This window comes from Mesocricetus auratus, unplaced genomic scaffold (assembly GCF_017639785.1).
Source record: "Mesocricetus auratus isolate SY011 unplaced genomic scaffold, BCM_Maur_2.0 Super-Scaffold_100003, whole genome shotgun sequence".
In the NCBI taxonomy this organism is placed as follows: domain Eukaryota; kingdom Metazoa; phylum Chordata; class Mammalia; order Rodentia; family Cricetidae; genus Mesocricetus; species Mesocricetus auratus.
Window position 1 is genome coordinate 47,816,790 of NW_024429188.1, and position 24,017 is coordinate 47,840,806.

The 24,017-nt window shown below is 49.0% G+C and overlaps 1 protein-coding gene across 7 annotated transcripts; it reads left to right on the forward strand.

The window, feature by feature from the left end:
• Positions 1–73: 73 nt before the first annotated feature.
• Positions 74–23,986, forward strand: Med12 (mediator complex subunit 12). Of its 7 annotated transcripts, none has more exons than XM_040744256.1 (45): positions 75–361; positions 880–984; positions 1,203–1,394; positions 1,528–1,687; positions 2,326–2,507; positions 2,668–2,778; positions 2,890–3,144; positions 3,653–3,799; positions 4,115–4,214; positions 4,326–4,462; positions 4,689–4,820; positions 5,631–5,757; positions 7,214–7,443; positions 7,797–7,877; positions 7,995–8,165; positions 8,692–8,836; positions 9,004–9,054; positions 9,337–9,455; positions 9,637–9,780; positions 10,183–10,346; positions 10,536–10,667; positions 11,014–11,241; positions 11,415–11,559; positions 11,727–11,847; positions 12,246–12,347; positions 12,449–12,562; positions 12,823–12,998; positions 13,160–13,339; positions 14,370–14,441; positions 14,887–15,020; positions 15,183–15,344; positions 15,954–16,065; positions 16,230–16,319; positions 16,837–16,946; positions 17,120–17,255; positions 17,785–17,946; positions 19,138–19,515; positions 19,710–19,860; positions 19,991–20,196; positions 20,358–20,435; positions 20,516–20,733; positions 22,447–22,684; positions 23,158–23,319; positions 23,514–23,595; positions 23,794–23,986. In XM_040744256.1, the coding sequence occupies exons 1-45, from the start codon at positions 263–265 to the stop codon at positions 23,835–23,837; spliced, it is 6,585 nt and encodes a 2,194-aa protein (XP_040600190.1). In that variant the 5' UTR covers positions 75–262; the 3' UTR covers positions 23,838–23,986. The 7 variants fall into 7 exon arrangements, with proteins under 7 accessions (XP_040600187.1, XP_040600190.1, XP_040600191.1 ...); XM_040744257.1 differs by having other exon boundaries at positions 19,991–20,187; XM_040744253.1 differs by lacking the exons at positions 23,514–23,595; positions 23,794–23,986 and having other exon boundaries at positions 74–361; positions 20,516–20,570; positions 20,646–20,733; positions 22,447–23,227.
• The last annotated feature ends 31 nt before the right edge of the window (positions 23,987–24,017 follow it).

Genomic DNA, 24,017 nt, shown 5'->3' on the forward strand with positions numbered 1-24,017 from the left:
GCTCCGCCCCGCGCTGGCGAGGCCCCACCCCCTCTGCAGTCAGTATTGTCCGACGGTACCCAGCGTCCCTCGGCAGTTTCCGGCAGTAATCGAGAGTTTCTAACGTGCCCCGCCTCCGCCACCCCCCTTCTCTCGGCCTCAGTCCTCTTAACCGCCGCCCGGCTTGCTGTCCCCGCGCTCCCTCCCGTCCTCGGTCCTCCGCCCCTTCCCTCCCCACCTCGCCTGGCCCTGCAGGCGCCTCCGGCGGTACGGGCTGGGCAAGATGGCGGCTTTCGGGATCTTGAGCTACGAGCACCGACCCCTGAAGCGGCTGCGGTTGGGGCCTCCCGATGTGTACCCTCAAGATCCCAAACAGAAGGAGGTGCGTTCACAAATCCCCGCTCCCGCGGGTCCGGGCAGGTGATTAGTATAGGAAGAGACACTGACAGTTCAGGGAAGGGGGGGCGGGGCGATTAGATGAGAGCAAAAGTCCCAAAAGGGGGAAGTGTAGAGTGGACTGGTGCCGGAGAGTAGGGTCTGCCGGCAGTTCCGGTTGATGAGCCGGCAATGGTTCACGAGCCACGCCAGAGGGGCCCCCCTCCACACTCAAGCGAGCGCTCACACACAAACCTCAGAAAGTTGTTAGGGCCAGCTTGGTGAGGTTACGGCAAGGGAAGAGTGATGTTGAGGTCTCTCTGGGGGATGTGGGAATCTCATTGACTGTGGGGATGAGGGTGGGGTCCAAATGAACATAAGGGCTGGGCTTTAAATAACAACCTCTTCTACTCGGAATCCACCTCCTCCCTTTTTCCCTTGCTACCCTTCTTTCTGCCCTTTCTTACAACCTCTTCTACAAGGCGAATGGGGGGGGGGAGCTGAAATGCTGTTTTTCTGCCTTAGGATGAACTGACGGCTTTGAATGTAAAACAAGGTTTCAATAACCAGCCTGCTGTCTCTGGGGATGAACATGGCAGTGCCAAGAACGTCAACTTCAATCCTGCCAAGGTGAGACAACCCCGCCAGGCTGAAGGAAAAGGCTGGAAGAATCTTCGAAGGAGCAAAGGCTCTGGGTTGGGGAAACTTAAAGGGATAACCTAAATGGCAGAGTTCATAGCCCAGTGCAGTTGGTAACCCATGGCTACAACGTTGGCATTTTCACATGAAAAGCAGGACTACCTGTCTGCCCCTGCTTACCTTCCTGAGGCATTCTTTCCTTCCTTTAGATCAGTTCTAACTTCAGCAGCATTATCGCCGAGAAGTTACGCTGTAATACTCTCTCTGACACTGGTCGCCGAAAGTCCCTAATGAACCAGAAGGACAACTTCTGGCTGGTGACTGCACGATCTCAGAGTGCTATTAACACCTGGTTCACTGACCTGGCTGGCACCAAACCACTCACACACCTAGCCAAAAAGGTAAGGTACTGTTTCCTGTTCTTAAGGTCAAGATGGAGAATGTGTCAGATTATCTACCTATATTCTGAGATTAAACTACGTGATATCAGCTCCTGGGGTAATAGAGACCTTGCTGTTTGTGATGCCCATCCAGGTCCCCATTTTCAGTAAGAAGGAAGAAGTGTTTGGATACTTAGCCAAATACACAGTGCCTGTGATGCGGGCTGCTTGGCTCATTAAGATGACCTGTGCCTACTATGCAGCAATGTCTGAGACTAAGGTTAAGAAGAAAAATACTGCTGACCCCTTCACTGGTAGGTAACTGCACACCTGGTGTACCACTGATGGCTTAAAGGAGTGATAGAGCCTTGGAGTAATTCTTCTTCCTAGTCTGCGTTCCTGGCTTCTGTATGAATCTTGCACTCATTCAATTGGTAAGCATGGAGGAATTTGCCTATCTGCTGTGTTCAGGCGCTGGGCTATAAAGGTGACCAGGTATAATCTCTGCTTTTTGGATCTTAGTGGAAATTCGAAGGCATATATATGGTAATTAAATATAGAAAGCAGTAAATGCCAAAAGAGTAGACAGAAGATTCTTTGAGACTTCAGTGGACATAACGATTACTTGCTTTAAGGAGGTGGCTTTTGTCTACAGGCTAAGAGGATGAATGGAGCTCAGAATTGTGGTGACTGTGGATGGAAGTAGGGAATAAGAAGTATTCGAAGCCTAAGAATAATATCAAATAGGCCGGGCGTTGGTGGCGCACGCCTTTAATCTCAGCACTCAGAGGCAGAGGCAGGCGGATCTTTGTGAGTTTGAGCCCAGCCTGGTCTACAGAGCGAATTCCAAGACAGGCTCCAACGCTGCACAGAGAAACCTTGTCTTGAAAAACAAAACAAAGAAAACAAAAAAAGAATAGTATCAATAGTTCCCTTTCCATATTTTCTTTAGAATGGACCCAAATCATCACAAAGTACTTATGGGAACAGCTGCAGAAGATGGCTGAATATTATCGGCCAGGACCTGCAGGAAGTGGAGGCTGTGGTTCTACTATAGGACCCTTGCCCCATGACGTAGAGGTGGCAATCAGGCAGTGGGACTACAATGAGAAGCTCGCCATGTTCATGTTTCAGGTAGGAGCAAGGGCATGTTGTACATGGCATTGAATTACACCTTACCCTGTGCTGTTGGTGCAGAATGGAATTTGCCTGTTACCTTGCCCCTGTTGTGGCTCTTTTCATCCTTCCATTTACTTTATCTGCCTTACCTCTAATAGTTCCCTGCTATCCATAGGATGGAATGCTGGACAGACATGAGTTCCTGACTTGGGTGCTTGAATGTTTTGAGAAAATACGCCCTGGAGAGGATGAATTGCTTAAATTGCTGCTTCCTCTACTGCTTCGAGTAAGACCTAGACTTAGGGAGGGAGTGTTTGAAGGGATTTGAGGAAGAATTAGACATCAGAGCAGTGTCTCTTGGAGAAAACTAGGCGCTCTGTTGCTCATGTCTTCACAGTACTCAGGGGAATTTGTTCAGTCTGCCTATCTGTCCCGCCGCCTTGCCTACTTCTGTACCCGGAGACTGGCTCTACAGCTGGATGGCGTGAGCAGCCACTCATCTCATGTTATATCTGCTCAGCCAACAAGCTCTCTGCCCACTGCCCCTGCACCTCAGCCCCCAACTAGCAGTACACCCTCGACTCCCTTTAGTGACCTGCTTATGTGCCCTCAGCACCGGCCCCTGGTTTTTGGCCTCAGCTGTATCCTTCAGGTAGGTACTAGAGGGCCCAAGAAGGTGTAAAGAACTGACTGCTCATCCTGGAGAATGGGGGTGAGTCCAACTCAGAGGTGGGAGCAGGCACTGAGTACCTGTTCGAGAATTGTGTTTTTCTGTAATAGGATGTTCCCGTTTAGAGGTTATGGACATTCTCTTCCAGGACTAAGGATTAGGCCCAAAGCTTCTTAGGAAAGTACCAGAGAATCTGGGTATGATAGTGTATGCATGTAGTCCCAGAACTTGGGAAGGAGAGGCAGGAGGACTATGAGTTCAAAGTCAGCTTAAGCTACATAGCCAGACGAAACCTTGTCTGAAAATACTATAAAAATACTAATAAAAGAGGAAGGTGAGGTGGAGGGGGCTCAAGAATGATGCTTGCCCCAAGGACTCAGTCATATAGTAACCCTAATTCAGATGAAAACCTAAAGGAGGCGGGTCTTAAGTGGGGATTCTAAAGACGTAGCCACGATAATTGGGTTTGATTCATCTATTTGTCTGGCAGACCATCCTCCTGTGTTGTCCTAGTGCCCTAGTTTGGCACTACTCATTGACTGATAGCCGGATTAAGACTGGTTCACCACTTGACCACCTGCCCATTGCTCCTTCCAATTTGCCCATGCCAGAGGGGAACAGTGCCTTCACTCAGCAGGTAAGCATAAACACTACCTTGGTACTTTGAAATTGAGATGTGATGCTAGATTATTTTTCCAGAAATAGTGACTTGGAGTCTGCTACTGTTTCATGTTTTTGTTTTGTTTTTGAGACAGAATCTTGCTAAGTAGCCTTCACTGACCTGAAAGTTGTTATGTAGACCATTCAGGTCTCAAACTTCATGGTGATCCTTCTGCCTCTGCCTCCCAGTGCTAGATTACAGGCAGGCATATACTACCATGCCCAGGTTTTGGCTACTCTTCTTTTAATTTTTTATTTATTTGGGTGTTTCCTTTTTTAAAAAATATTGCAGGTCCGTGCAAAATTGCGAGAGATTGAACAGCAGATCAAGGAGCGAGGACAAGCAGTTGAAGTTCGCTGGTCGTTTGATAAGTGCCAGGAAGCTACTGCTGGTAGGTGTCAGAGGGCAGAAGCTAATAAAGGATGGGTGATGGATTCACAGATATCTGAGAACCTGAATGCATTGAATCTCTGGTTAATTCCCCTTTACTGTTTGTCCTCAGGTTTCACCATTGGACGGGTGCTCCATACTTTAGAAGTGCTAGACAGCCATAGTTTTGAGCGCTCTGACTTTAGTAATTCCCTTGACTCCCTTTGTAATCGAATCTTTGGATTGGGGCCTAGTAAGGATGGTCATGAGGTGAGTAAGAAGAGAAACAGAAAGAGCAAAAACATTGCAGGAGAAGCGGTCTGTATAAGGGTAAGGTTAGTAACTCATTGAAAGCAGTAGATTCCTGAAGTGATGAACTTCCTGGTTCCTGGGGCTGTGATGTTTTTAGGTGGCGCCTATTCTTGCAGAAAAAGGAACTCGGTTCTTTTGTCCCCAGCCTTCCCTTACTTATCCTTGTCAAATCCTTTGGTTACAGATTTCCTCAGATGATGATGCTGTGGTATCATTATTATGTGAATGGGCTGTTAGCTGCAAGCGTTCTGGTCGGCATCGTGCAATGGTAGTAGCCAAGCTCCTGGAGAAGAGACAAGCCGAGATTGAGGCTGAGGTTAGAGGCTAAGAAAAGGGAGTGAGTTGCCCAGTGGAAAGACTTCTAACTGGGTTTGGACATATTGGAGTGATTGATGGAGGTAGTAGTGGGAATGGGACTGACTGAGGGATTGGAAAGAAACCATAGAGAGCTCTTGTTTTGGCACATACCTGAAATTCCAGCACTTGAAAGGCAGGTACAGGAAGATCACGGTTACCAAGCCAACCAGGACTAGCTAGAGAAACTGTCTCAAAACTTAAAAAAAAAGAAAGCCAAGCGTGGTGGTGTATATCTTTAATCTTTAATCCAACAGCCAGGAGCCTGAGACATGCAGATCTCTGAGTTTGAGGCCAGCCTGGTCTACCTTTCACATTCTAGAGCAGCTAGGGCCACATAGAGAGAGATTCTGTCTCAAAAAAAAGTTTTACAAAAATACTGGGTATTGTGGTACATGACTTGAATCCAAGCACTCACTTGGGAGCCAAAGGCAGACTGATCTCTATGAGTTTGACACTAGCCTGGTCTACATAGTGACTTCCAGACCAGTCAGAGCTGCATAGTGAGACCTTGCCTCACAAAATCAAATAAACAAACAAAGAAAAGAAAAGTGGTAGAGAACATACGGGGATTGTTAAGGACATAAGGCACAAATAGAAAAGAACTGATGGATTAATTGGCTAGAGAGGAGATCAAGGCTGTAGCTGGGAGGTGGCAAAGGAAATGAAATGTGTGGAATGGAGGCAAGACAGGTGACACTTTGGAGGTTACATGCTGAAGAGTGAAGAAACAGGGAAAAGTCACTCCTCAGTTTGTTGTCTCGTCTTGCAGCGCTGTGGAGAATCCGAAGCAGCTGACGAGAAGGGTTCGGTCGCCTCTGGCTCGCTTTCTGCTCCTAGCGCACCTATTTTCCAGGACGTCCTCCTGCAGTTTCTGGATACACAGGCTCCCATGCTGAGTATGAACACGTATAATCTTCTAGTTCTTTTGCCTAGGTTCAGTTCTAAGCCATGTCATCAGAAAACATAAAGAAGGACCTTCTGGCACCTCTGGGTGGTAGTGGCACACATTTAATTTCAGCAGAGGCAGAGGCAGAGGCAGAGGCAGGTGGATTTCTGAATTCAAGGCCAGCCTGATCTACAGAACAAGTTTCAGGACAGTCAGGGCTACTCTGTCTGAAAAATAGACCAAAACAAAAGCCGGACAGTGACACACACTTTCAATCCTTCAGAAGGCAGAGGCAGGCAGATCTTGAGTTTGAGGCCAGCCTTCTGTACAGAACTAGTTCCAGGACAGCCAAGGATGCACAAAGAAACCCTGTCTCAAGCCGGGCGGTGGTGGCACACGCCTTTAATCCCAGCACTTGGGAGGCAGAGGCAGGTGGATCTCTGTGAGTTCGAGGCCGGACTGGACCAATAGCCTCCAAAACAATACAGAGAAACCCTGTCTCGTAAAAACCAAAAAAAAAAAAAAGAAAGAAACCCTGTCTCAAAAACAAAAAAACAAAAAGCACAAAGAAAGAAAGAAAGAAAGGAAAGGAAAGGAAAGGAAAGGAAAGAAAGATAAAGAACAAAGGAAAGAAATAAAAGAAAGAAAAAGAGAAAAAGGAAGAAAGAGAAAGAAAGGAAGAAAGAAAGACAGAAAAGACGGGTCTTTTAGGCAGAATTACTTTTAGGCATAGTTCTACTCCTTGATGGTCTCACAATTTTAATCGAATAGAGAAAAGCAAAGAATAAACACAAGAACATTTGAGTGCCGGGCGTTGGTGGGGTGCACGCCTTTAATCCCAGCACTCGGGAGGAAAAGTTAGGCGGATCTCTGTGAGTTTGAGGCCAGCCTGGTCTACAAGACCTAGTTCCAGGACAGCCAGGGCTTTTACAAAGAAAACTCCTGCCTCGAACCCTCCCCAAAAAAAATTTTTGAGCAAAGCATTTTCAGTATATACACAGGAGCAAAGATACTCTGTTCATTCCAAGATAGTGGTGGACAGCATTAAGTGGTGCAGTCAACTATCCTTTTTAAAATATTTGTATTTTTCCTGCATTGATGTCTGCGCACCATGTGCATGTCTGGTACCTGCAGAGGCTGGTGGAGGGCTTCAGATGGCCTGGAACTGGAGTTATAGACAATTGTAAACTGCCGTGTGGGTGCTTGGAATGAAACCCTCTGGAAAAGCAGCCCTCTGGAAGAGCAGCCAGTGAATGATCTTAACTACTGAGGCATTTTCCCAGCCCTACCAACCACCCGTTATCTCTAGGCTGATTCAGGGTTTTTCTTTTGTTGTTCGACCTGTTATTGCCTCAGGGGTATCTCTCTCTGCCCTGTTCTAAGAGCACCATTACTGAGATGTGTCCCTATCTCTTTTGTCCCGTCTCTGTTCTGCTAACTTATCTCTCCTCATTCCCTCTTTCTAGCTGATCCCCGCAGTGAGAGTGAGCGAGTGGAATTCTTTAATTTAGTACTGCTGTTCTGTGAACTGATCCGACATGATGTTTTCTCGCACAACATGTACACCTGCACTCTCATCTCTCGGGGAGATCTTGCATTCGGAGCCCCTGGTCCTCGGCCTCCCTCTCCCTTTGATGATCCTGCGGATGACCCAGAGCGCAAGGAGGCTGAAGGCAGCAGCAGTAGCAAGCTAGAGGTGTGTGTCCTTTTCCTTGCTCTTAATTATTACTTTTGACATTCCCATTTTCACAGCTTCTAGAAGCCTCTGAGCATGTCTTGTACCCAAGAAAAATGGTATTTTCTCAGCACTTCATGGTTTATAAAATAGTGTCATGAGTTTTTCACTTAGTCTTTAGAAAAGGCCTGCCTTCCATTTAAAGCTAATGGAAACTGAGGCTTTGCGTACTGGTTAAGTAACTGGACAAGGTTTGAATCCATAACTTGGACTTTCCTCATGCCTTCTTGATCCAGTTCTTACATGAACTTTCCTGGACAGTTAGGAAGCACTCCTGGGACCAAGGCAGCTCTTGATTTGTTGTGTGCCTGCAGGATCCAGGGCTCTCTGAATCTATGGACATCGACCCTAGTTCCAGCGTGCTCTTTGAAGACATGGAGAAGCCCGATTTCTCAGTAAGATTCCGAGCATGGAAGAATCCAGCACCTTGGTTCTCCCCTTATGCCTCCTTTTGGAATTTCTTTATGCCTCCTTTCGCTTCTCCTGAATGTTCTGCCCTTTCGTTCTCTTAGTTGTTCTCCCCTACTATGCCTTGTGAGGGGAAGGGAAGCCCATCCCCTGAGAAACCAGATGTCGAAAAGGAAGTGAAACCCCCACCCAAAGAGAAGATCGAGGGGACACTTGGGGTTCTTTATGACCAGCCACGACATGTGCAGTATGCCACACACTTTCCAATCCCACAGGTACTGTTGTCCAACATTTGTAATAGTCTGTTTTGAGCCCAGATTTCCATCCAAGGAGTTTGCTGAGGGGCTAGACCAGTTCTCAAGGGTATGGGTGTGTTTGAGAAGGGGCTTGAACATGGGAGCGTTGAGAGAGACAAAGCAGGCTCTTAAGAGGAGGGCAGGAGCCAGGCGTTGGTGGCGCACGCCTTTAATCCCAGCACTGGGGAGGCAGAGGCAGGTGGATCTCTGTAAGTTCGAGGCCAGCCTGGACTACCAAGCGAGTTCCAGGACAGCCTCCAAAGACGCAGAGAAACCCTGTCTCAAAAAAACCAAAAAAAAAAAAAAAAAAAAAAAAAAAAAAGAGGAGGGCAGGAGCACTCGGGAGGCAGAGACAGGTGGATCTCTGTGAGTTCGAGGCCAGCCTGGTCTACAGAGCGAGTTCCAGGACAGCCTCCAAAGCTATACAGAGGAAGTCTGTCTTGGAAAAAAAAAAGAGGAGGGCAGGAGAACCGTGATGGAGTCTGATGGTGCTGCCGGGATGCAGGAGGAGTCATGCAGCCATGAGTGCAACCAGCGGTTGGTCGTACTGTTTGGGGTGGGGAAGCAACGAGATGATGCCCGCCATGCCATCAAGAAGATTACCAAGGATATCCTGAAGGTTCTGAACCGCAAGGGAACAGCAGAAACTGGTGGGTTTGAGCCTCCTTAAACAGAAGTCTCCCCAAAGAATGTCCTAGTCAGTCTTCCCATGCCCAGTGTAGGGCACTCCCCAGCTATGTCCCAATGTCATGTCTCTTGGAGTCTCCTGAGAGCTCTAGTCCTTTTGAAACTTCCCCCTCATTCCCCCCCTCTGCAGACCAGCTTGCGCCTATTGTGCCTCTGAATCCTGGAGACCTGACATTCTTAGGTACCTCACAGTAAGCCCCTTATTGCCCTCCCCCTCCCCGCTTCACCTAGCACCTCCCTGTACACAATCCTCTGAGGTCCACATAGTCTGTGGTCCTTTAAGCCCGTGCTTCATCGTCCCGTTTATCCCTACACCAGCCCTTCCTTGACCGCCCTTCCCTTCTTTTCTCCTTCTTCCCCTCCTTCCTCCCTACCGTAGTCCCTTCGCCACTCCCCTACCCCAACCCCTAGTCAACTAGTTTTCTCTATTGTCCTGACTCATTGCTTTCAACTGTCCCCTCAGGTGGGGAAGATGGGCAGAAGCGACGCCGCAACCGGCCAGAAGCCTTCCCCACTGCTGAAGATATCTTTGCTAAGTTCCAGCACCTTTCTCATTATGACCAACACCAGGTCACAGCTCAGGTGTGGGTCTAAGGCAGCCCCCTTCCCACTCTGGCCTCCTGCCTGCGTCCCTTTCCGTTCCATCTTCCCCCTACTAAACAGGCTAAGCCTGCTGGTCCCATCCCCTTCCACCATCACCCTCTCCTGCTTCCCAAGGTCCTCTTTCCTTCCATTCCTGTCTCACTCGCACTGCCCTTATCAGGTCTCCCGGAATGTTCTGGAGCAGATCACGAGCTTTGCCCTTGGCATGTCATACCACTTGCCTCTGGTGCAGCATGTGCAGTTCATCTTCGACCTCATGGAATATTCACTGAGCATCAGTGGCCTCATCGACTTTGCCATTCAGGTGGGGAAGTTGGGACAGATAAGGGTGGAAGAAGGAATTCTTGCTCTATAGGGTCGCGAAGACCAGAGTAAAGGCTCCAGACAGTTTCCTAGGCTGTTTGGATGGCCGAAAGACTAGCACAGTGGGAGTGGAACATGACCTAAGACTGCCGGAATAGAGACTTAAGTGCTCCCTGGGGAGGCCCAAGAGACAGATTAGAGCTTTGGGTACAGACCATCCTCCCCCTGTGGAGTTTGTAACACGCTGTCCTGGAGACCGCTTAGAGCTACTGCTAGTCGAGTGCAGGACACTGGTACATGGTAACCTGACCCTTCTGTGCTGGCATGTCAAGTTCCTCCCAGAAAGCGGGGTTATACCCAGTGAAAGGGGCCTCTTCTCATGTTTCACCTCCATGTCTGATAGCTGCTGAATGAGCTGAGCGTGGTTGAGGCCGAGCTCCTTCTCAAATCCTCCGATCTGGTGGGCAGCTACACAACCAGCCTATGCTTATGTATCGTGGCTGTCCTGCGACACTATCACGCCTGCCTCATCCTCAACCAGGACCAGATGGCACAAGTGTTTGAGGGGTAAGCAGGGTTCTGGTAAATGCAGTTAGAAGTGGCCTAGTGACTTGTGGGTCCACGCAGTGGGGCAGAGTCTGCTGCTGAGGTATGGGTAGGAATAGCTGTACCAGGACACTTGAATTTGTTTCCAGGGCCTTTGTGCCGTAGGCGCTGTATACCCTATTGATCCTCCCTACCCTGCCTCTGTGACAGGCTCTGTGGTGTAGTGAAACATGGGATGAACCGTTCAGATGGCTCCTCTGCAGAGCGCTGTATCCTTGCTTATCTCTATGATCTGTATACCTCCTGTAGCCATTTAAAGAGCAAATTTGGGGAGCTCTTCAGGTAAGAGAGGTGAAGGGGTAAGAGAATGGGGCTAGTCCTACCTCCTTCCCATTACCGCACACCGCAGCGCCCAGCTGTTTGTGCGGGATCGCTTATGGAGTATGCCCTTTACCTGTTACTTCATTGCTGAAAGTGAACCTTCTTCCTCCTTGCCTTCACAGGCCACTCTTTCTTAATCACATGTGGTTCCCTTCCTGCTATGTCTGCTGTGGCCCAGCTCCCTTTTTCTGCTCCCAAGGTTCTCCATCCTTCACTCCTTTCTTTTTCTTTTCTCCCCTTTCCTGCCCATCCCTGTGCCCTGCCAGACCCCCTTCAGTATTGCTGTTTCCTTTCCCTACCCCTGCAGTGACTTTTGCTCAAAAGTGAAGAACACCATCTACTGCAATGTGGAGCCATCAGAATCCAATATGCGCTGGGCACCGGAGTTCATGATTGACACTCTGGAGAACCCTGCTGCTCACACTTTCACCTACACGGGGCTAGGCAAGAGTCTTAGTGAGAACCCTGCCAACCGCTACAGCTTCGTCTGCAATGCTCTTATGCACGTCTGTGTGGGGCATCACGATCCTGATAGGTATGGGGCGTACTGAGTTGATGAATGGCCAGCAAGCCTCCATCCGAGGGAGGGGTGTCTTACCTGAGACATACTAGACCTTTCATTGTTACTGGGGCAGAGACTTGCAAAGCTGTGAGTCTGAGGTTTCATAGACCAAGACGTTTCCTGAGGACTCTTGTACTTTTCCCTAGGGTAAATGACATCGCAATCCTGTGTGCGGAGCTGACCGGCTATTGCAAGTCACTGAGTGCAGAGTGGTTAGGAGTGCTTAAGGCCCTGTGCTGCTCCTCTAACAATGGCACTTGTGGTTTCAACGACCTCCTGTGCAATGTGGATGTAAGCTTTTGGGTGGGGTCTTGCTGGAGAATGAGACAGTTACCTATTTGGTAGAGATCTGGCCACATTCAAGACCAGAGAGGGTCAGAGTTGAGATGGAGGCATGGCACACTGGTTAGATCTCCTTCCTCCACACTGAGTCACGGCGTCTGTCTGCTTTTGCTCAGGTCAGTGACTTGTCTTTTCATGATTCCCTGGCTACTTTTGTTGCCATCCTCATTGCCCGACAGTGTTTGCTCCTGGAAGACCTGATTCGCTGTGCTGCTATCCCTTCACTCCTCAATGCTGGTAAAGTCCCAATCCTTAACCCTAGAATGTCAGGTCTGCACCATCCCCCTTAACCATCCTGTTGATTGGAACACCCTGCTGCAGCCCCCAGGCCAGTGCTGTGTTGCACTCCAGGCTAGGAGACTCAGATGGGCCTATTTTGAAACGGCAGCCCTGATAGCACCTCTGCACTGTGTGTGTGTCTGGGGATGGAACCCAGTATCTCCCTCATGCTGAGCCTGAGCTTCAGCCCAGTCTGTGGACCTGTGCGGTTTTTGGCCCTTCGGCTGTGTAGCATTTCTGTGGTACTTCTCCTTTCACCTCGCTGGTCTTTCACCGTATTCCCCCTCCCAGCACACATAGACACATGCATAGAGTTTGGCTTCATCCTTTTCAGATGTGCTCTGTCTTCATTTTAGCTTGTAGCGAGCAGGATTCTGAGCCAGGGGCCCGGCTCACTTGCCGAATCCTCCTCCACCTGTTCAAGACACCACAACTCAATCCTTGCCAGTCTGATGGAAGTAAGTGACTCTGATTGGAGCCAGGCAGCTACAGAAACTGTGGCTCTCCCAACCCACTGCTTTTACTTTTGCTTCCCCTGACTTCTTCTGCTCCCTTGCAGACAAACCCACCGTTGGAATCCGCTCCTCCTGTGACCGCCACCTGCTGGCTGCCTCCCAGAACCGCATCGTGGATGGAGCTGTGTTTGCTGTTCTCAAGGCTGTGTTTGTACTCGGTATGCAAGGGGGTAGGAAGAGAGACATGCCAGGAGTGTATATAGGGTGGAGTGCCAGCAAAACTACAGGGACAGTCTTTCTCCCTCCCAAAGGTGGTCTCTGTGACCTTTGGAGAAAGGGGGAGGGAAATATATTTCTGTATATTTCTGTTTCATAGGGCAGCATTTGGGGGAATTTCTGCCTCTGTGGGCCAGGGCAGATTTCCACACAGTGTTCTGATCATAGTCTGCCCTCCCTATCTCCCACCCATGAACCACAGGGGATGCGGAGCTGAAAGGTTCAGGCTTCACTGTGACGGGAGGAACAGAAGAACTTCCAGAAGAAGAGGGAGGAGGTGGTAGTGGTGGTCGGAGGCAGGGTGGCCGCAACATCTCTGTGGAGACAGCAAGTCTGGATGTCTATGCCAAGTACGTGCTGCGAAGCATCTGCCAACAGGTCAGTCTCCCCTTCCCCCCACACCACCTAAATGCTTCTGTGTAATGTAGTCTTGTTTCTAGCTCATGACCACACTACCTCCCTGCTATACATTGGTTCCTTTGCCTGCCCTTGGCACAACTTCCCAGGGTTGCCTGCCGGCTAATTATCAGTCTCCTTAGGAATGGGTAGGAGAACGTTGCCTTAAATCATTGTGTGAGGATAGCAATGATCTACAAGACCCAGTGTTGAGTAGTGCCCAGGCCCAACGCCTCATGCAGCTCATCTGCTACCCACATCGACTGCTGGACAACGAAGATGGAGAAAACCCCCAGCGGCAGCGCATTAAGCGTATTCTCAAGGTAGGCCAAGGTGCTGGGTTGCTGGGAGAAGCAGCAGGACCCTACCTGGAACCAGTGGGAACTGTTCAGTCAGCATGAATAAGCATGTAGGAGGATGGTAGCAAGGAAACCAGCTCCAGTTTGGACTTAGGAGCAGATCTGGTGATCTGGTGTGAACTTGAGAGTTAGGCTATTGGATGACTGCACAACTGTCTGCAGTGAGTATAGCTCATCGGCGGGGAGAAGTGCCTCGTGGAGGCCTGGATTCTGCTTTGCATATATGCCACTTTGGTTGTGATTCAGGGAGTGAATGGTGATAGCTACTGTGGTTGGAAATGTATTTCATGCACAGTTACTATATGCATGGCACCGTGCATTCATGTTTTTCATTTGTTCTTTATGACCTTGTGAAATGAATAGGAATCTCCTTACTTGACCAGCACGGAAACTGAGACTTGTGAGGTTAATTAACTTGTCCAAGGTCTCATGAGCTAGGTAGTTGAGGGCCGGCCAGTATGAGGACTCAGGTGTGCCTGCGCTCTCTCACTTCACCATGCTTCAGACGTATGGCTGACTGCGGATGCAAAAATAGGCCACGGAAGAAGAACTAAATGAGGTCTCTTTAGCCTGGAGGAGCTAATGCGAGAGGGAGATTACCTAACAGTAGCTTCCAGTCTCTACAGGACTGTGAGGGAGCGTCCTGTAAAGGCCCTGTGGGGGAGTTTGAGCAGCTGATGGGAAACAGCAGAGTCAGGTTTCAACCTTAACATTAGGGATTTAAAGGTTATGCATGGAGCAGAACTTTGTGAGGCACCAGGACAGGAATCTAGGGGGCTATGGAGTCATTTTTTTAACCATATATAAAATACACTAGTTTTCAGTGATTTTGTATTATTATTTAAATGTAGTCTTTCCTAAAGACAGGGACATAGAGGTCTCTTCCCAACTTCTAGGAATCTGTTTTGGGTGATTAGGACTTAGCCATAAAACAGGAGGTATCTAAGGGTGACACAATGATGACTAGTTTGGGAATGGGGTTTTTAACCACCAGAACTTGGACCAGTGGACCATGCGCCAGTCCTCCTTGGAGCTACAGCTGATGATCAAGCAGACCCCTAACAATGTAAGTAATGTTCCCAGGCCCTCCCTTTCCCAGGCCCACTTCCAGTTCCCCATGTCAGGGATATCAGCCATCTTAGAAAAACTGAGGTCCTGCCCTCAAGCTTCTGACTGAGAGAGATAAGAGAGGATGTGAGAATGGCAGACGCATGGAGCTGCTGATAAGGGAAATGGGTTGAGAGTGTTGGAACTTTCAGCTGTGGAAAGGTATGGCTGTGCTAGGAACAGAGCCTGTTACTGTGGCCACAGATGTAAGGAGGTTTGCAAAGGAGAAGACGGTGGGAAACTATAAAAATGAGGAGGTACAAGAGGGCACAGCACCCTACAGTGATGTCCCTACTGTCAACTGCCACGATGTTCTCCTTCAGCCTCTTCCCCCATCTCTCCTGTCATGTCCCCCTCACTTCTAGCTGCCTAGTTGGCACTTTTGTACCTTTTATCCTCCCCAGGAGATGAATTCCCTCTTGGAGAACATTGCCAAGGCCACAATCGAGGTTTTCCAACAGTCAGCGGAGACAGGGTCATCTTCTGGAAGTACAGCAAGCAACATGCCCAGCAGCAGCAAGACTAAACCTGTTCTCAGGTGGGTAGAAACATGTTAGGATTTGTCTCATGAGTTTTTCCACTGATGGCTTAAATGATGCTCTTGAAATGGTAATACTGGACATGCATAGGGAAAAGAAAGGATACATTGTTCAACCTTGCATACCTGGCTCCTCTGAAGCCCGTGTCCTCTGTCTTCTAGCTCTCTAGAACGCTCTGGTGTGTGGTTGGTAGCTCCTCTCATTGCCAAACTGCCCACCTCGGTCCAGGGCCACGTATTGAAAGCTGCTGGGGAGGAATTGGAGAAGGGTCAGCACCTGGGTTCCTCTTCCCGAAAAGAACGAGATCGACAAAAGCAGAAGAGGTAAAGGGGCTGTGTGGGTAGAAAGGAGGAGACAGCAGGCCCAGGGAAGAATAAACTCTGCGACTCAGGAGAGAGAATAGTCCTCATGAGGAAGTGGCAGTTGGGTGGGATGTGGTAGTACATGTTTTTAATCCCAGCACTTGGGAGGCAGAAGCAGGCGGATTTCTGAGTTTGAGGCCAGCCTCCTCTACAGAATGAGTTCCAGGACAGCCAGAACTGTTACACAGAGAAACTCTGTCTCAAAACACCAAAAGAAAGAGAAGGAAGGAGGGAGGGAGGGAAGGAATGAAAGAATAGAAAAGAAAGTGGGAAGTCAAGAGTTGAATATCATGGCTAAGCAGGAGGTCATATCTTAGGGGTAAAATCTAGGGTTCAGCAAGATGATTCCATGGGTTAAAAATATACTTTCTGCCAGCCCTGAGTTTGATCCCTAAGTTCCATATGGTAGAAGATGAGAACCAACTCCTACAACTTTTCCTCTGATCTCCAAATGTGCAGCAGAAATGAAATATAAAAAAAATGTTTTAAGAGTAGAATCTGGGACAAGAAGTTGGAAGTTGCTTGACCTGCAGTCTCCTGTCTCTGCCCTCCCCCTCCTCATGGCTCTAGCATGTCCCTGTTGAGCCAGCAGCCTTTCTTATCACTGGTGCTGACGTGTCTGAAAGGGCAGGATGAGCAACGCGAGGGACTCCTTGCCTCCCTACACAGCCAGGTGCACCAGGTATGGGTGTCTGGGCCATGGAGATAGCGTCAGGGTGGGGAATGATGTACCTAAGAGGCCACTACATGCTGGGACCCTTCATTATTTTCTGATAAAAACGTTTGATGACTTGTACTAGAAAGGAGAAGATCCCTGAGCACGTGTCAAACTTGTCTCTATCCTAGATTGTGATCAATTGGCGAGAAAACCAGTACTTAGATGATTGCAAACCAAAGCAGCTAATGCATGAGGCACTCAAACTGCGGCTCAACCTGGTAAGGGGAATCTGGGGCGGAGGAAGAAGGGGTGGGGCTGGAAATAGTTAGGAAGCTCCGGGTTGGGGAAGACAGGATTGAGAATAGACGCCCTAGGTTCTTTGAGGTCTTCCAATATTAGCCCTGCTTTCTTAAGGAATACAGGACTTTTTAAACTAGTTAGAGGAACTGAACCCCTGTGGCCAGGATACAATAGACTGAATACCCTGTATGCTTCGGGTACCCTGTCTCGGTGTTGGACATTCTGGCTGAGCCCTAGAAATACTAGAAACCTATTTTGGAATGATGAATGGAATTATGAAATTTGCTTAGTACAATTCCCGTCTCTTTATAAGTAAGGAAACAGATCCTGATATATCAAATTCAGCCACTGACCCAAGACTGAATAGTAAATCCTAAGTACAAATGATGAGACATGGCCTCAGGGGTGTCAGCTCCCACCCAACCAGATTTGAACCTAAGCTTTTCTCAAACACTTATCACCTTGAACCGTTTAACTGATTTGTGGTCCTGGCAGGTGGGAGGCATGTTTGACACAGTGCAGCGTAGTACCCAGCAGACTACAGAGTGGGCCCAGCTTCTCCTGGAGATCATTATCAGCGGCACTGTTGACATGCAGTCTAACAAGTGAGCATCCCCAACCCTGCAGGCCATTTCCCTGGAGTTCCTACCAGAACCACTGTCTCCATGCCCTGAGTTCCCCACAGTCTCACACCCCTTAGGATAACATCTTGAGTAACCCTTCCTGCCTGTTTTTTCTTAACCCCTTGCTTCCCTGGTTTTCTCCGTACCTGCCACAGTGAGCTTTTCACTACTGTGTTAGACATGCTAAGTGTGCTTATCAATGGAACGTTGGCTGCAGACATGTCTAGCATCTCACAGGGCAGCATGGAGGAAAACAAACGTGCATATATGAACTTGGTAAAGAAGCTTCAGGTGAGCAAGGGAGTCAAGAACAAGGGTGGGGTGCTGGAAACTCAACCCTACCTCTGTTTACTGTGTGGCCTGGGAGCGGGGAGTGAGGTGACTGATTTTGGTCTGAGCCCTCTTCCTCCTCATTTCCTGTCTGTTCTTTTTTGTTTGTGCAATGTGGATGTACTAAATGCCATTGACAGTTTTTGAATTTATTCTTTTTGTTTGTTTGGATCTCATTTGGTAACCCAGGTTGTCCTGAAACTTACTACATAGCCCATACTTGAACCCATAGCAATCCTCCTGCCTCAGCCTCATGAGTGCTGAGATTATCTTTGTTTTTTGAGATGAGTGGCTGTTTATATAGCCAAGGCTGGCCCTCAAACTCAAAATACTCTTGCCTCTGCCTCCCAAGTGCTGGAATTATAGCGGTGCTCCACCATGCCCAGCTCGGAGTGTCTTTCTACATACTATGTTCTGTGCTACCCTTGAGGCTTCCTGCTTCTCTTGTTCTGTATCTTTGAACTCATGACCTATCTTCCTGTTCCTGCAGAAGGACTTGGGGGAGCGTCAGTCCGACAGTCTGGAAAAGGTTCACCAACTCTTGCCACTACCCAAGCAGAACCGAGATGTCATTACCTGTGAGCCACAAGGCTCCCTTATCGACACCAAGGGTAACAAGATCGCCGGCTTCGACTCCATCTTCAAGAAGGAGGCATGTTCTGTTTCTTGCCAAGCCCTCTCCCCCCCAGCACCCCATTTTCATTTCTGATCTCACAGTTCCAGCTAACACACGAGACAGGAGCCCATTAGGCTCTCCCCCTAATAAAAACCTACAAGCCGTCTGGGCTTTAAGCAAAGCACTTAGCTTTTCTTACACTTTGTCTCCCTCCTTTTGGAATCTCACCCTTTGGACTCTGCTCTGTCTCCTCCCAGCTGTCTCTTCCTGCCCCTTCCCCTCCCATCCCCTCCCCCCACCTGTTTTCTTGTCCTCTCACCATTCTGCTAACCCTGTCCCTGTCCTCATGTCTCTCTACTTGCCCAACTCTGCTTCTCTTTTTCCATGTCACTTTCAATATTTGGAATAAAAAATTATGTGCATGGGCATATGAATGCCACTTTCGTGTACAGATGCCCACCGAGGCCAGAAGTTGGATTACCTGGAGCTGGAGTTATAAGTGGTTGTGAACCATCTGATGTGGATTCTGGGGGAAAAAAACCCGGGTCTATGCAAGAGCAGCAAAGGCTCTTAAGCACTGGGCCATCTCTGCAGCCCTTAGTTTCAGTATTTTCTTGATTAAACATGTTACTCTGCATAGCAGAGGGAGAAAAGGGAATGCAGAGTTTAAAATGCAGAGTGAAACCCCTTCGTGTACACATGCTCTTGATTCCTTCTGCATCGATGCTCCTGTCTTCCTCCTGCCCTCCCTGCTTCTCTCCCCCACTCCTCTGTCTTTCTCTTCTGTCTCTCTGCCTTTCATTGCCATCTTTAGTTTTTCCTTGCTTCTTCACCTCCCTCCCTCCTCCCCTCCTGTCCCCTGTCCCCCTCCCCTCCTCTCCCTTCCCCTGGCTTCTTTCTGTCCCTCTCATTTTCTGTCAGCCTCTCTCCTCCCCAGCATCTCTGTCTCCCTGCCTGCTCCTTCAGTGCCTCTTTCTCTCGTGGCCTTGCCTTTCCCCTTCACATCTTTCTCCTGCAGTTCAACTCTGTCCCAGCAAAAGTGCTCTTTCCTGCCGATGTCCGTGTCGGGGTTTGTCTTCTCTTCTCATCACGTCCCCTGATCTGCTTACAGCTCTTTCCTTGCTTGAAAACTTGTCAACAGATATTTTACCCTTTCTATAAGTTCTCAAGCCCAGCCTCCCGTTTCCAAGTCTCAACAGCTCATTGTTTTCTCATTTTCTGGAGCAGGGTCTACAAGTTTCCACCAAACAAAAGATCTCTCCCTGGGATCTTTTTGAGGGCTTGAAGCCATCAACAGCCCCACTCTCCTGGGCCTGGTTTGGCACAGTCCGAGTGGACCGCCGAGTGGCACGCGGGGAGGAGCAGCAACGGCTGCTCCTCTACCACACACACTTGAGGCCTCGACCCAGAGCCTACTACCTGGAGCCACTACCACTGCCCCCGGAAGACGAGGAGCCACCAGCCCCTGCCCTACTAGAGCCTGAGAAAAAGGCTCCTGAGCCCCCCAAGACTGACAAACAGGGGACTGCACCTCCCAGCACCGAGGAGCGCAAGAAGAAGTCCACCAAGGGCAAAAAACGCAGCCAGCCAGCCACCAAGTCGGAGGCTAGTCCCCCATCCCTACCCACCCCCATTCCCATGTGGTAGGGAGCTAAAGTTCCTGGTTTGAGGCGGGTATGGGGTGGATAGGGAAGGGATGCCGTTAGAACCATGATAACAGTGTATGTATCCCTCACTTCTCCTACCTCTGGACCAGAACTGCTGTAACCCACTTACCTTTGTCCTCTGCGCCCATGCAGGACTATGGCATGGGCCCAGGTCGGAGTGGCCCCTATGGTGTGACAGTACCTCCAGACCTTCTGCACCATGGAAATCCTGGTTCCATATCCCACCTTAACTACAGGCAGAACTCCCTAGGCCTGTACACCCAGAATCAACCACTACCTGCTGGTAAGTACTAGCCATTAGGAATGGTGGAGTTGAACATTCTTCCCTCCCCGGGGGAGCTGTGCATGGCTGGAACTGTTTTTTAAAAAAGGCTGAAAAGATCCCAGAGAGGTCAATTTGCTCTCCTTTCCAGGTGGCCCTCGTGTGGACCCATACCGCCCTGTGCGCTTACCGATGCAGAAGCTGCCAACTCGACCAACTTACCCTGGTGTGCTGCCCACAACTATGACTACTGTCATGGGCCTAGAACCCTCATCTTATAAGACCTCTGTGTACCGGCAGCAGCAACCCACAGTGCCCCAGGGACAGCGCCTTCGCCAACAGCTCCAGGCAAAGATAGTGAGAGGGGCAGTAGGGAGGACTGTCAGGGAGAGGGATTTTGGTGGGTCACAGGACTGAGGAGATACTTGAGACCTTCACAAGAACATGCAGGGTAGGAGGTATAAAAGAGACATGGCAGAAAGCATTTCCTGAATTTCACTTCTCCTTTTTCCTTTTAGCAGAGTCAGGGGATGTTGGGACAGTCATCTGTCCATCAGATGACTCCTAGTTCTTCCTATGGTTTGCAGACTTCCCAGGTAAGTGCCTAAGACTATGTAGGGTAGCAAGCTGCTGTACACCCTCATGCCCCAACTCTCTCTCTCTTCCTTCTCTCTAGGGCTATACTTCTTATGTTTCTCATGTGGGATTGCAGCAACACACAGGCCCTGCAGGTACCATGGTGCCCCCCAGCTACTCCAGCCAACCTTATCAGAGCACCCACCCTTCTACCAATCCTACTCTTGTAGATCCTACCCGCCACCTGCAACAGCGGCCCAGTGGCTATGTGCATCAGCAGGCCCCAACCTATGGGCATGGACTGACTTCCACTCAAAGGTATCCAAAGTTAGTGGTGAACTGGGAAGGAACACTGAGATATAAGCAAGCATCTGATTTGGGAAATCCCATACTTGAGGTAATAGATGAGCCTGAACTTTGGGAGACATCAGGAATACTAATCTTGTCCCATAACCATTACCACAAACAACCTGAGTGGGAACGGACCCTAGAGACCAGTAGTCTCACATTTACAACCCTGGAACTTCCTTGAGGAACAGAGAGAAGAAACAAATGTAGCTACCTTTGATAAGAAGGGATCTAGGGCTTTTAGACATACTAAAGAATAAGGAGTCCTAAATCTGGTATTAAATAGTAAACTCTAGGGCTGAGGATGTAGTGTAGTTGACAGCATGCTTTCCTAGCATGCATAAAGACCCGAGTTTGATCCCAAGCACCACATAAAACCTGTTGTGTTGATACATACCTGCAATACCAGCACTCTAGAGGAAGATCAGAAGTTCAAGATCATCCTTGGCTACATAATGAGTTTGAGGCCACCCTGAGCTATATGAGACCCCGTCTCAAGGGAAGAAAAAGCAGTTGAACTCTAGAATGGACTAACAAATAAATTTCATGATTAATTCTAGTCAAATTGTAGTTAAAACCTGGGTAACTGTCATGAGGCTCTGCAACTTAGGATTCAGAATACTCTAGAGTGGGCTGATTAATTGCCTGCTGTGTAGCCAACGTTTTGTTAGGACTAGAGTGAGGAAAGAGTAAAAAAAAAAAACATACAAGTTTCCTCACCACAAAGATTTTTTTACCCTAGTTGAGAAGTAGAGGTCTTATACAGAAGAAGAAGAAGATACCATGCAGAAGAATGTTTAGAGAATGGTATGAACAAAGACACAATCAAGTGTTCAGTTGGGTGCCAACAAATAAAATGGGACTCAAGAAAAAATGGGCTACTACCAATGTAGATCAGAGTCAGTGGAGAAAGAGTCAAGGATTCGAGCTGACCGTTAAGGATAGCTATGATTCGGATTTGTAGAGAAGGGGAAAGGCAGGGCATTCCAGGTAAAGGCAACAGCATGAGCAAAAACATGGGACTGGATTGAGTGTCTGGAGACAGAAAGGAGCAGATCTTAAATGTCATGTGAAACTCGTGCTAGCGAAGGAGCAGGGGCTAGGTTACAGGGGACAAGCTGACATATGACATTGAATAGTGAGCGACAGCATTGAGATACAACCCCAGAAAGGACTACTTTGCTCAAGAGAGTGATAGGAGGAGCTTGGCATGGTGAGGGATTACTGTGGAAAGAGTGGACAGAGCGTAGGGGAAGGTAGGAGAAGACGAGAGAGGGAGCCCAGCTGCACATTGTCAGGGATGGGCAGATTTGGGTAGAACAGGCATATGGAGTAGCAGAAAAACTGGGGGTGTTTCTGGGGCACAACAGCAACCACAAAACCCTTGATAGGTGTTTATAGACTGCTTATCGTGTGCAGACTGTTTTTCATAAGAGAAAAATAGCTGAAACAGAATCGAAAAATTCCTAAGCATTAAGGTTATGAGACAGTAAAATGGAGTATTGTCTTTGTGTTTTATTCCCTGACCTAGAAATCTGTCAGGCTCCAGAAGGGCTCCTCTAGTTAGTGCCAAGAAGAATGAATACAATGACTTGTTAGTTTCTTTCAGGTCAGGGACCCAGGGTTTGTACCACCCCCTTTCTCTGCCCTGTGCTTTGACCCCTGGACCTCTTGTCTTTGGAGGTTTTCACACCAGACACTGCAGCAGACACCCATGATGGGTACTATGACTCCATTGAGTGCCCAGGGTGTCCAGGCAGGCGTCCGTTCAACTTCCATCCTGCCTGAGCAACAGCAGCAGCAGCAGCAACAGCAGCAGCAGCAACAGCAGCAGCAGCAGCAGCAGCAGCAACAGCAGCAGCAGCAGCAGCAGCAACAACAGTACCACATCCGACAACAGCAGCAGCAGCAGATCCTACGGGTAAGGCCTTGGATTGTGTCTGAGACTTAGGAGCCCAGGAAAGAAGGGATAGATTCTTCCCACACTGTCCCCAAGATGAAACATGAGGTAATGTGCTAAGCACGCAGCAGAATGGGTGATGTATGGTAGTACTTTTAGTTTTCTTTGGTTTCTTCAAGCAAGGTCTCATACTCATGACTGTCCTCCTGCCTCAGCCTCCTGAATGCTGGAATTACAGGCCTACACCACCATATTCAGTTTGATGATGGTGCTTAAGTGGTTTTCTTTCCCCTCCTTTTCATTTCTTGAGTATCATAGTGAGGGGAAACTTGAACACTGTCTGCCAGATACACTGTTTGGTTTCTTTCAGATGTAGACCCAGAGTTCCCTCACTGTTCCTTGGCCCCAACTCCCTTTTCCCTGCCTGCTCCCATCTTTTCAATGCAAAGTCATAGCCCCCTTACTCTCTTTAAAATATTCTCGTCTGCTTGTAGCAGCAGCAGCAACAGCAGCAGCAGCAGCAACAGCAGCAGCAACAGCAGCAACAGCAGCAACAGCAGCAGCAGCAGCAGCAACAGCAGCCACAGCCGCAGCAGCCACACCAGCAGCAGCAGCAGACAGCTCCTCCCCAACCCCAGCCCCAGTCCCAGCCCCAGGTAGCTGTGGCACTATAGCTACAGGCTCCGGGAGAGCTAGCTGCACAGGACGGGCACACAGCCAGCCTATGCTAGGAACAGTGTGTGGTGGGGTAGTGTTGGGAGGATAGGCACAGCACTATAGGTTAGGAGGTGTGGGTGAAGATGGAGGTGGAAGGTTGGAGTTCCATCTTCCACTTTCCATTTCCACCCAGTTCCAGCGCCAGGGGCTTCAGCAGACCCAGCAGCAGCAACAGACAGCAGCTCTGGTCCGGCAACTTCAACAACAGCTCTCCAGTAAGCCTGCCTCCTTCCCAAGAAGAATCTGGGGACGAAGTGGGGATGGGGTAGGCAGAATTGGCTGAGGTGCTGGCTTCAGGCCCAGGTTATGGAGGTCCCTTCCCCTTTCCCGTTCCCTTCCCATCTGACTAGTTTTCCTCATGAATATGAGCCCTGATTGGTCTTCTACCCCTGACAATCTCTCATTTTTCACAGATACCCAGCCACAACCCAGTACCAACATATTTGGACGCTACTGAGTCACCTGGAGGAACTTCTTGTACACTGGATGTGGGCCAGCCTTTCTGCTTAATTCCCAGTCCCCTTCCTGGGCGAGCTCCAGTAGTGGTCGGGGTCCTTCCCTCAGGCTCCATTTTTAATGAATTTTTAGTATTTTTGTTAATGTGAAGCATTGAACTGTTGGGTTTTTGTATATTATT

Excerpts from the sequence above, each read along its gene's own strand:
- Med12 (XM_040744256.1), top strand. The coding sequence starts at position 263 with ATGGCGGCTTTCGGGATCTTGAGCTACGAGCACCGACCCCTGAAGCGG. Across the intron at positions 4,463-4,688 it reads CTAGTAAGGATGGTCATGAG|ATTTCCTCAGATGATGATGC; the intron begins GTGAGTAAGAAG and ends CTTTGGTTACAG. Across the intron at positions 20,734-22,446 it reads GGACTGACTTCCACTCAAAG|GTTTTCACACCAGACACTGC; the intron begins GTATCCAAAGTT and ends TTGTCTTTGGAG.